This window comes from Hyla sarda, chromosome 3 (assembly GCF_029499605.1).
Source record: "Hyla sarda isolate aHylSar1 chromosome 3, aHylSar1.hap1, whole genome shotgun sequence".
Taxonomy (NCBI): Eukaryota; Metazoa; Chordata; class Amphibia; order Anura; family Hylidae; genus Hyla; species Hyla sarda.
Window position 1 is genome coordinate 344,210,179 of NC_079191.1, and position 12,799 is coordinate 344,222,977.

General features: G+C 40.4%; 1 protein-coding gene across 2 annotated transcripts in view; it reads right to left on the reverse strand.

Annotated features, from left to right (window-relative positions):
* Nucleotides 1-3,578: 3,578 nt before the first annotated feature.
* Nucleotides 3,579-12,799, reverse strand: part of HEATR5B (HEAT repeat containing 5B) — a 127,518-nt gene continuing 118,297 nt past the window's right edge. For both annotated transcript variants that reach the window (XM_056567422.1, XM_056567420.1), the window contains exons 31-36: nt 12,026-12,170; nt 10,846-11,118; nt 8,326-8,550; nt 7,648-7,799; nt 5,447-5,660; nt 3,579-5,156 (exon numbers count right to left, since the gene is read on the reverse strand). In XM_056567422.1, the coding sequence (XP_056423397.1) occupies nt 4,852-5,156; nt 5,447-5,660; nt 7,648-7,799; nt 8,326-8,550; nt 10,846-11,118; nt 12,026-12,170 (1,314 nt within the window). In that variant the 3' untranslated portion in view covers nt 3,579-4,851. The remainder of the gene's footprint in view (nt 5,157-5,446; nt 5,661-7,647; nt 7,800-8,325; nt 8,551-10,845; nt 11,119-12,025; nt 12,171-12,799) is intronic.

Here is a 12,799-nt window from a genome sequence, read left to right on the forward strand (position 1 = left end):
ACGGTAATCTGACTGGGCAACAAAAAATATTGAAGCGTGCAGATCCCTTATTATGGAGATATTCTACTCCCAAAGCATTGCTTTTTTTGGGAGACTCTCTCTATAATATACTGTGGTACGTTGTATGGTGATACACGTCAGTAAGAAACTGTCAGTAAGCAAGGTAGTAGTAAGCTATGCATGTTTTTATTGCCAGTCACACAAAAAAAAAAAAAAAATCAACATGTGTCTTCCCGAATGTTAAAGATGGCCGCACTTTGTCTTAGGTATTTAGATAACTGTTTGGTCCTTGGTCACAGCTCTGCATCTACATGTGCAGATATTCTCAGCAAAGAGGTCAGTCTATTGTATCCCCTATATAGGAGAAAACTGCGTACCCTAGGAGTGTAAAAAGGCTTCTGTAAATTTAAAGGGTTATTCCGGCCTTAGACATCTTATCCCCTATCCAAGATGTCTGATCGCGGGGGGCCCTGCCTCTGGGACCCCCCGCGATCTCCGTGTAGCACCCCGCATTCTGTGCCAGGTGCTGTTCCTTCCTGAGACAGAGACGTCTCACATCCCCTCCATTCAAGCAGCGCCCAACACAGAATGTTGGGTGGTCCACAGACATCGCGGGGGCCTCAGTGGCGGGACCCCTGCGATCAATAAGATGTCAAATGCCGGAATACCCCTTTAAAGGATGTCAGAGTTTAAAGGGGTATTCAGAAGCAAGATTTCTACATTTACATGTGTTTAAGTTTGGGAATAAAAACCTTTTGCCAATCCCTCACTGAGGCCATTTCCCATTGTCAGCTCTTTCTGTTCTCCAACCAGCACATGGCAAATGCCCATAGCCAAATCCTGGCTGCAATGGTGAACTGCTTACACCAGTCTTTGGCTTTGTGGGCGTTTCCAATGTGTTAGGACAGAGAACAAGTAATACAGAAACTGGGGTTGAGCACAGTCACAACGGCACCAGCAGGGGATCGGCAGCAAGTGAGTACAGGTTTCTTATTTTTCTTTTTCTTTCCTATCCTGAGCACATGAGCAAATATCTTCAGAATATTTCTCCAGAATATAACTTTAAGAAATTAAGGCTTTAGCAGAAAAAGAAAAAAGTTAAAAACTGCAACTCATTACCACTGCAGGCAACCGCTGGCCTGAACAGTGATGCATGTATAGCAGATGACTGCTGAGGCCAATGACTAGCTGCATCAGTCACATTGCAGTATGACAGCACCTCATAAATACTGACCATGGAATCATTGACATTGGAGTGGTGCAGGATGTAAAGGGGTATTCCAATCTTAAAAAGAATGACATAGCACAGGATATACTAATAATGCATGATAGATTAGTCCAACTTCTGGGATCTGCACCTATATTGAGTCCAAGGACCACTTCGACCTAAAATATGTCAGCCAGGACCGAAAAACAGCCAAGTAGGCGTCTTGTGTGACTTCTATTGATTTATAACAGTGTTGGGGCACTAGGAGCTATTCTGTTTAGGGAACTATGCTGCCCATGGGCTATGCTGCTTCCAAAATTGGAGTTCCGGCTTGGCTGTTTTTGGCTTTTCAACCTTCTCGAGCTCTGGAGAGGTGCAAGTTCCAGACGTGGGACCCATATCTATCAAACAATTATGGCATATCCTGTTGATGGGTTATAAAATGTAGAGATGGGAATATCCCTTTAGCAAAAAAAAATTATTTTTTTTACTTTATAGCATTTCTTGCAGGTAAAACACTCACACAGTCCCTTTAAAATGTGTATACAAACTGGATGTAATTTAAGCTGGAATTTTAAAAACTCACAGTTCCTTCCTATGTAAAAAGATAAGGAAAAACATGGGCCTTGTAAACCAAAGATCTTGTAATCCATATCATGTCTGTCTAGACTGTTTATTACAACTAAGAATGTTGTAAAGGGTATTTATTTTTTAATATTCCTACTTTGAAGGAGACTGTATATTTTTCTGTCAAATTGTGTAACTCTTACTAGAGATGAGCTAAGTTACAGTCATTCGATTCGTCACAAACTTCTTTTCTCTGCGTTTGCTGACTTTAGTCTGCATAAATGAGTTCAGCTTTTAGGTGCTCCGGTGGGCTGGAGACTCTCTCCTAGAACTGTATCCACCTTTTCCAGCCCACCGGAGCACCTGAAAGCTGAACTAGTTTATGCAAGCTAAAGTCAGCAACTGCTGAGCCGAGAAGCTCGTGACGAATCAAATCACTGTAACTTTGCTCATCTCTGCCTCTTACCATGTTATCTATCATCATATGGTAGAAGTCTTAGGCTATGTTCACATGGTGGAATGTCCACACAGAACATTCCACCGACAGCAGAGCGCCGGCAGAACATGCAGGCGCTAGGACCGCTCAAAAACGTGCCATGTCTTAGACGGCAATGAATTTCTGTGCAGATTCCGAAGAAAGAATAGACATGACCATCGACAATGGAATCTAAATTTCTGATATTCTGCAGCAGAATCCTATTGAAATCAATGGCTGCTGCGGAAATTCCATCGTGTGAACATAGCCTTAGTGTGTGCTACCCTTCCCAAATCATGTCCCTACTATGTTGTGTGTATAAACTCTGACATTATACACAGGTTTCATATTTACAGTCAACTGAAAAGGTGAAAATGCCTTGTAAAATGAATTCATTTTGCATATTTACACTTATCAGAAAAGTTTCTAACTAAAACTCATACTACACAGTAAAATAGCTATTCACAAAGTTAGTAACAAGGTAACATCGTTAATACGGTTGAAAAAAGACCAGAGTCCATCAAGTTCAACCTATATCCCTAATGAGTCCCTACTGAGTTGATCCAGAGGAAAGCAAAAAACCCTCATACTAGAGGTAAAAATTCCTTCCCAACTATTCAGTTAAATAACCAGGGGCTGGAAATGATGATACATTCTAACTTGAGACTGTAACAGATAAAAGTGCAAGAACATTTAAACTAAGTCTCAGATCCCCTACAAAAGTGACATATATACACCGGCTAATCTGTACTTTTTACATAAGGGGTTCAGATTAATCTTTATTAATTTATAATAAAACAAGAGATATGTGCAGTTGTATGCAGCCTCTCCAGACAGCATATGATTTTGATCTTTTCTCATAAAATATAGCCATACTGTCTGAAGATGAGACTCAACTCAGCATAGCAATAGTTAATGCAACTTTTTGCCAATTGTTCGATTTTCACTGTCATGGTAAAATGACAAAAACATATTGTACCCATCTGTGGCCAGAGAAGCTACATATTACATGTTACAGTGACGTATTAGGTGTATGTTTACAAATGCACTGTATAGTATATACCCAACTAAAGTCCTGGGGAAAGCCAGAGGGTGTCAGACTGATAAGTTCAGTTCTAAGCTTAAAGGGGTACTCCGCTGCTCAGCGTTTGGAACAAACTGTTCCGAACGCTGGAGGCGGTGTCGGGAGCTCGTGATGTCATAGCCACGCCCCCTCATGACGTCAAGCCCCACGCCCTCAATGCAAGTCTATGGGAGTGGGCGTGACGGCCATCACGCCCCCTCCCATAGACTTGCATTGAGGGGGAGGGGTGTGACATCATGAGGGGGCGGGGCTATAACATCACAAGCTCCCTGGCGCCGCCTCCAGCGTTCAGAACAGTTTGTTCTAAACGCTGAGCAGCGGAGTACCACTTTAAAGAAGATATGTCAGCTGTATTAGCTCCTATGAGCTGTAGACACCATTGTATAGCTGTTAGGCTATAAAAGCAAACCGTACCTGTCCTGGAGCTGATGTTGGTTGCCAAGTGTCCAGAGGGCAGTGCTGAGGTGTTTAAGTGCTACACTGTGGAATGCCCCTTTGCTTGCCCTGACCTCCTAGTCCCTCCTTGTACAGCCCTGTAGATCAGTCAAGGAGGAGCTGGGAGATGAGGGCGAGCAAGGAAGCATGCCAAAGTTGGCACTTGAGCATCTCTGTCCCACCTCTCTGACACTAAAAAATAAAATGCTAATTTCATAAGTTAGGCAACCAACATCAGCTCCAGGTACAAGTTTGGTTTTGTACCCAACAAAGCAGCTATTAGCAGCAAACAGTAGACAGATTCCCTTTAAGCTCTTACAACAATCTTATCTTCTGACAAATGTCAACATGAGTAAAGCAGGATTATCTCTTTAAAATACATTTATGGCATAACCACAGGATATGCCAGAAATCTCTACTAGATGGCAATTCATACTCTGTGAATGCCACCTCTCTAAAAGGGATGTGAGCAGACCACTAGTTACTGCATCCAGACAGAGATTCAATAGAAAGATGGATGTAAAGGTCTGCTAGTGCCTTTAGTCTAATCTATGGGAGTTATGGAAATAGCAGAACTACTTTGCTCCACGTAGCACCACAATACTTAAAATCTGATATGTGGATCCATATGAAAAAAAGCATATCCACAATCCTTTTAACCCTAACAGGGAGGCCCCTCAGAATGCCTTACTAGGGAAGCCTGTCATTGATGCCACCCACTTTTAGATTAGATTTTTCATTAAAATAAAATAAGTTGAAACAATTTTACACTGCATCATAAAGCGGCATAAAAACTGTCCATTCATTTTAAGAGATTATGAATATTTTTACATTTCAAAAAAAAAAGGGGGGGGAGGGGGGCAGTCCTAGATAAAACAAGTCATAGGTTAATAGTGAACATCTTAGTTTTACTACCCAATTTGTTTCCATCTAAAAGGCAGGAAAATTACACTATTTAACTATTTTTAATGCCAGAAAGACTCCCTGGTGTATTTGCATGGAATGAGCCAAGCTGTCTTTAAGCAAGTCCATATTTTTTGTCCAGAACTGAATGCTATTCTCCTATTCACAAAGGGAGCTGGACTAGAAGAAGCTAGTCTTCAGTTTGATGGTAGGAGCGCTCTGTATGGCAGGAGCAGGCTGTCGGGAGGCCGCTTTAGCTTTGCTTGCTTGGTTTGCTCGGATAGCGGTTTCTAGCCGGGCCTTTAGTTCTGGAGCGGCTCCCATTACAGTTTTAAAAGCATGTGGATAAAGAGGTCCAATACGCATCAAGTCCTGAAGAGCAAACTCGTGGAGATCCTTTGAGGAGGGTGATGCCGAGCTAAATGCGTTGACATCAAGTAAGTAAGAAATTAATGTAGGAACAAGGAGAGCAAGCAGCTGGACTCCTGGAAGAAAATAGAAAAAATGTAGATCAGAACAATCATATCTCTGAAACATATGGTACACAAAGCCAATAAATAGGTAATGAAGTTGTAAAGAATGCATCTTTGGTAGAATATTTTTCTTCTTTTTTACTACAACATTTTATCAAACACTTATTTCACAGTTATCATTCCATCAAATCTATAGAAAAATAAAGAATTTTATAAAAAAATAAACATGGAAGAAGAAGGATTCTTCCAAGGATGTAATCTGTAGACAGCTTGTATAGATAAAATAGAAATGATTTACTCACGGTTTTTCTCTTCTCCCAAAGCAACTAATCTTTCAAGAGCTTTTATGCCTTCCTGAACTGCCAGCAGCTCAGAACTGTTGGTTGGTCTCTTCTTTTCAACAGCTTTGAGATTCTCAACCAAGATGGGCGCCAGTGCATGAATGTACGGAGTAGAAATAGCCTGATTAGAATGTTGGAAAACTGACAACAGGAGCTGATAACCTTTAGCTTGAACCTGTGAAAACAGAAACGCTAAATTTTTAAAACTTACTATAGCTTTTACTTTAAGTCTATGCAACTATCTAAAGTCTTGTTTTTACAGGAGATGAATGCTGCTCTTTCTGGGCTTAAAGGAGTTCTCGATGCTAAAACTTTTAACCCCTGCTGTGCCCGGGCTGTAAAACTATACATAATAAACGTTCACTTACCTGCCTACGATCCCCCGTTGTTCCGATATCGCCGTCCCGTTCTCCGGTCCCGGTCTCTCCAACTTCCTGCGGGTCGGTGACTTCACTCTGCGCTCAGCCTATCAGCGGCCGCAGCAATGTCCCGTCGCGGCCGCTGATAGGCTGAGCGCAGAGTGAAATCACCGACCCGCAGGAAGAGGAAGCTGACAGGGACCGAAGCACGGGCGGCAATATCGGAACAACGGGGGATCGTAGGCAGACAAGTGAAAGTTAATTATGTATAGTTTTACAGCCCGGGCACAGCGGGGGTAAAAAGATTTTAGTTGGAGAACTCCTTTAATTTCCAGAAAAATATATGGTAGCATTTAATTAATATGATTTTTTATAGCATTTCCTGGTAAAATTAACTTAATTTATTTCACGGGACAAAAGTGTCTGTGAAATATAATAAAGTTTTTTCTTAGTTTATTTTTTACTTTAAATAAAATGTATTTTTTTTTTAAATGCGTTGTATTGCAGCATATTTCTTTTTAAATTGCTTATTTATGTATATTTCTGTAGCTTATTAGGGTTCTTTTTCTTTTAACAATTTTATTTTAAGATAATTATGACTCCTCAAACTGTATGTCTATATGACAGTTAAACCTAAGGTCAGACAGCCAAGGGGCCTTTATTCAGCCCAGGGCTGTCATGTTAACCCAACCTGCCCCAGCAAGGCTTACAGGTACAGGACAAAGGGTGCCCCCTTCCTTTGTTAGTACCACTTTATACATTTATCGGGGTGCAGAAAAAGTTAAATGGGCATTGTCACTTCAAAAAATTTTTTACATGGTGTAGAGGCATGTCAAAAGTTCTGGGTCTGAATGTTCAGATTGCAAATGATAGGTAAAAGTAGCTGGGAGGAGAGCACGCTAGAGAAACAAACTTACAAAGTAAGTCTATGGGATGGTGTCTGTCAGCTGAGCTTTTTTTTTCTGCTCATTCTAATAATTGGTTGAGGTCTGATTCTGACTGATCAAAACTTTTGACATGTCTCTAGAACATGTCTAAAGTTTTTTTTTTTTAAAGAGAGTTACACTCTAAAACAGCCAGAATAGGAGTTCTCTAATCCTGGCTTGTATGGTTGCATGTCTGCAGGTGTTTGTGCTGGCACAGCTTCTATGCTTAATGTGATTACCCGTAGATGTATGTCAGGATGTGGAAAAGGGACCCTTGCCACAATGTACATGATGAGGTTTTAAAGGGGTTAAATAAACCAATCAATGCCCCCCCCCCCCAACTTCCACTTCTTCACACAAAAAAGAGGCATGTCAGCAGAAACATAGTAACGCCCTAATATGTATCAAGTGAGCTTGCACACCATGTCCCATAGACTTATATGGAGTGGGCCACATGCACACTTGGCCATTGCTAAATATAACTCTACTCCACCATTATACAAGTGGGGCTGTAGGGTCCTGATATATGCTAGCAAAGCATATGCCAAAAAACTATTTAAAAAAAATTTTTTTTTTGCATACCTTCAGTCATTAAAATTTACAGGCAGTGGTATATATGTCAAACTTTCAGTGCACAGGTATGCCAACCATTCACCACAATAGTAGTAAGAATGGGAATAATAATGGGAAATCTGTTGAAACCTTCAAATTTAATGATACACATTTTGTTTTTATCTGCTAAGTTACAAAATAAACATAACAAAACACTTACTGCAAACTCGTTAAAAAAAAAAAAATAATTTATTTGAAAGAGATAATAAGTAGCCAAAGTATTTACTTACTATAAAATGAAAGGATTCATGTTCTATTAACTCACCCAAGGGTCACTGGATGTAATGGCAGCTTTAAACTTGTTTATGCACCCAGTCTGTAATGACTGCACACCAATAATCTCTGTACTCGCAGATAACAGGAAAAGCACAACAGCTGTCAGTAAGCTGACTTCATCCACTATATGTTTGGAGTCACCTTGAATACAGAAAACATGAAACATTAGTGAAAATATGAGCAAACGAAGTAACAAACAATGAAAGAGTAAGAATAACTAAAGAAAACACTAAAGCTAAAAGAAGGGATGATACATAGGAATGTATCAATAAACTCCATGACACTATAAAACTATTACAAAGGGATGCTTAAAGGGGTACTCCACCCCTAGACATCTTATCACCTATCCAAAGGATAGGGGATAAGATGTCTGACACCCGTCATGCCCCCTCCCATAGACTTGCATTGAGGGGGCTGAGCCTGACGGCACACGGGGGTGGAGTCGTGACGTCACGATCTTCCGTCCCCGTGGTCGGGAGCCAGAACCTCCAGAGCTTCCGGAAGCAGATATGGTGGGTGCTGCATGCTATATTGCGGGGGTACCCAGCGGCGGGACCCCCGCGATCAGACATCTTATCCCCTACATCTTAGCCTTTGGATAGGGGATAAGATGTCTAGGGGTGGAGTACCCCTTTAATCTGTGGATGCTCACAACTGATTTTCTTACCGGTCTGTGGATACTCCAGCACAGATGCTAAGGTGCTACGAATCAGATCAGTCCACTTTCTCTGAGTTTTTTCTGTCTTTGCCAGTGATGAAGTGACAATGGTTTTTATTGATTGTAAGCAAGCACTAACCGGCAACGGCATCTGATTATCTGAAGATTTTATAGCAGTCTCCTTTAAGACTTTAGTGACCAAGTAAAGTATGGTAGGCAATATTGTCATACAGCCTGCAACAGAAAACCAAAAACAACCTGTGTGATTAAAATGCAGGCAGTCATTTTGAAGGCTAGTTCTAGTCAACCAACACTCTCAAAATCATTGATTAGGCCTAAGTAATAAAATAAATCTTTATTTGAAAACATAAATACATGTAGACATAAAAGAGTACAATGACAATACAGAATTAGGTCTCTCGATCCGACAATGTGCACAGATCACGAATCAGGAAGGGACGGGGTATAGGATACAGGTGAACCCCTACTTCTTAGAAGACCCTACCTAGTCTAAACCCTTGCCCTCACTGAAACAATAAGTGTGGACAGGGTTAGGAGGATATTAATATTTCATTAGAAATACAATAAAAATAGATGAAATATATTTATTGAGGCATCTCGTGCTCCCTTTCCAACGCGTTTTTCCCTTAACAAATGACTAGGGTTCATCAGGGAATGGAGGAGAAAACAATACAATAAGATATAAAGAATGTATAATGCCAATGATATAGTCAAAGTATGATAAAGATAAATATAGTTATAAAGCACAATTGAGTGAGTCAAAACTGCTTAGGATAACAATCCAACGTATGAGCTGAGTTCATTCACTATATATGATACAAGTCGAATGATGCGTCCCCTATATTATACATATGACGCCGGCCTATTCCAAAGTACGGCCAAATTGAGGTGAATATAGCTCTGTGTTAGCCCCATGTATTAGCCGCAAACATAGCACATCATCGTGGGTCCACGCGTCTGAACTGCCAAACCAGGGAAGGCCATTGAGCCGAAGATTTGGAATTCTTTCGTCCCTTCTTTTTCCCTTGTTGTTACATCTTTGACACGCCTTTTATTGCGAAATCATCATTATTCATCACAGTAACCGTCATATAGAAAAGGGAACCGCTATTATATTGACCATGATGGACTAATTGCAGGTCTAGGAGGGCGTTGATTCCTAAGTGGAGGTCCTGGTCTTGATATTTTTCTCTGAGTTCTTGGAGGTCATCTAAAGTCTATCCCTATAGTCCTGCTGAAACAGTTCTGGGACCACTTCACTACTCTTGATGTGCTATGTTTGCGGCTAATACATGGGGCTAACACAGAGCTATATTCACCTCAATTTTGCCGTACTTTGGAATAGGCCGGCGTCATATGTATAATATAGGGGACGCATCATTCGACTTGTATCATATATAGTGAATGAACTCAGCTCATACGTTGGATTGTTATCCTAAGCAGTTTTGACTCACTCAATTGTGCTTTATAACTATATTTATCTTTATCATACTTTGACTATATCATTGGCATTATACATTCTTTATATCTTATTGTATTGTTTTCTCCTCCATTCCCTGATGAACCCTAGTCATTTGTTAAGGGAGAAACGCGTTGGAAAGGGAGCACGAGATGCTTCAATAAATATATTTCATCTATTTTTATTGTATTTCTAATGAAATATTAATATCCTCCTAACCCTGTCCACACTTATTGTTTCAGTGAGGGCAAGGGTTTAGACTAGGTAGGGTCTTCTAAGAAGTAGGGGTTCACCTGTATCCTATACCCCGTCCCTTCCCGATTCGTGATCTGGGCACATTGTCGGATCGAGAGACATAATTCTGTATTGTCAGTGTACTCTTTTATGTCTACATGTATTTATGTTTTCAAATAAAGATTTATTTTATTACTTAGGCCTAATCAATGATTTTGAGAGTGTTGGTTGTCTACTAAATTATCATTAAGGGCATTCATATCATATATATATGAGGATTTATATACCAGTTTTCCTCAACAGGTGATTTACTAGTTCTAGTCAAGCATCTTTAGCTTGATATTGGTTATTAGGCAGTGTCAAAAGCAAAAAGTTATGTTACAGAACACTGCTGCTTACAGGCCAGACAACAGAGCAGAGGACAGAAAAAGAATTGGAAACAGCCATGTGATCCCCATGATCAATTGGTTTATTAAGTACATAATACTTGGCGCATATTCTCATTTGCCCACCAAGACTGTTCAGTGGTCTGCTCAGAAGTAAATACCATCATTTTTATGTACTTAAATAAAATATCAGAACAGTTTCTAAAAGACAAACAAAGGGCAATTACAATTTATTTTTTAAATGACACTTTTACTTATTTGAATATCAGAGCACTAACCAGAGGATCTGGGATACAGCCACCTGTCTTATATCTCAATACACTGAATATATTAACTCTGGAATAAGGGTGTTGGCAGATCTATTCAATGTGTCACTAAGAACAATTTTTTCTTGCTTATGCAAAAGATGAAATATCTTGGTGCATATACCTGCTGGTGAGCATAAAGTAGGGAGATCCGCTAGAATGGCCACTGTAGATGCCACAAGACGTGCGCTCTCTTCCGAAAGCTGCTGCTGTTTGCTGATAACATGACTTGGAGAGTCCGACACCTTTGAACTGAGCTGCGGCATGTGCCGTACCAGGATGAACATTAACAGCTCCATAGCAGCAAAGACAAGAGACTTTCCTGGGATCAATCCGCCACTTTCTTCACCTTCACCCAAAATTATCTGCGTCTCCTTTTCACTTGTGTCATCTTTGTCTGAAGAATAAATATTAGAAAATGCCTGTAAGTCAGTAGTACATGCATTTACTAGTTAAAGGGGCCCTCCACTGGAAAACATTTTCTTTGAAATCAACTGGTGTCAGAAAGTTAAGCAGATTTGTAAATTACTTCTATCAAAAAATCTTAATCCTTCCAGAACTTATCAGTTCTCTTTGAATTTCCTTTCGGTCTGTCCACAAGTGCTCTCTGCTGACACCTCTGTCCATTTCAGGAACTGTTCGGGGGAGGAGAGGTTTGCTATGGGGGGGATTTTCTCCTACTCTGGACAGTTCCTAAAAGAAAAGTACTTCCTCTGTAGTATACAGGAGCTGATAAGTACTGAAAGGGTTACAATTTTTTTAAAGGAGTACTCTGCTCCGTCCTGCCCGGGCTGCAAAAAAAATGAAAATGAACCATCTCTCACCTTCCTGGGATCCCGCAGAGCGCCACTACAGCTGATCGGTCCTCCGGTCCATCTTCCACGTGAACGAAGCGTCACATGGCACTCAACCTATCGCCGGCCAAGGCAGAACATCGCGGCGGCCGGCAATAGGCTGAGCGCCATGTGATGCCTCATTACACCCGGAAGAATGAAGAAGATGGACCGGAGGACCGATCAGCTGTAGTGGCGCTCGGCGGGAACCAAGGAAGGTGAGAGATGGTTCATTTTCATTTTTTTTGCAGCCCGGGCAGGACGGAGCAGGAATACTCTGCTCAGAGTATTCCTTTAAGAGAAGTAATTTACAAATCGTCTTAAACTTTCTGACACCAGTTGATTTAAAAGAAAATGTTTTCCAGTGGAGTACCCCTTTAATGCTCAGTAAAAATCTATATAACCTTATATAGAACAGTAAGACTTAATATTTTTTTAGGCAATAAATACAATGTGAGTTGCTGGCCTTACTCTGCGCATTTCTTTGTTCCTGTAACTTGTCATGTGCTGCTCGAACAATCTGCTGCACCACAGTAGTGACAAGCAACTGAACAGATGTTGGATTACAGGTCAGTAGTAAGCGATGTAGGACATTTAGAAGTTCCACTCCAATCACCTAGAATAGAAAACATAACTGTTTCAGATGCTGAGAAAAGTGTGTTATGTTTAGCTCTACCGCTAGTGTGGTTTAGTCTTTCAACCAAGACTGAAAATCAGTAAATGCTTTTGGGGAAGTTGATAGGATTGACCTGTCTGCCTTAATACTGTATAATGAACATAAACCAAGAGAGATATGGATAGAATAATCTTAGGTTGTTCAAAACAATGCTTAATGCAATCTACTAAACAATTTAGGAAGGAATGTAGCTGGTCAACTTTTAATCTTGCTAAAGAATATCAGTAACAAAGAATATTAGCACAGAATCCATATTTTTCGGTAGCACCTCAAAATTGTATAAACAAATTCTAAAAAGATTATTACACACAATAGGCAAAACGTAGTGCAACTAGAAATCTAGATTTGAAAAAGATGCAATTAAAGCAAACAGTAGCACCATTTCTGGCCATTAAATTACTTGTATACAATATATTCTCCAAATTTCGGTTCTGCCATCTACAATTTGCAGCTGTCCCTGAGCTAGTGGATGGAAACTAGCTGCTATGATGTTCCCCATAGACTGCACAGACAGAGGAGGGAACTGGCCCCTTTATCTCTAGAGCACACTCTAAAATGCAGCAGCATGG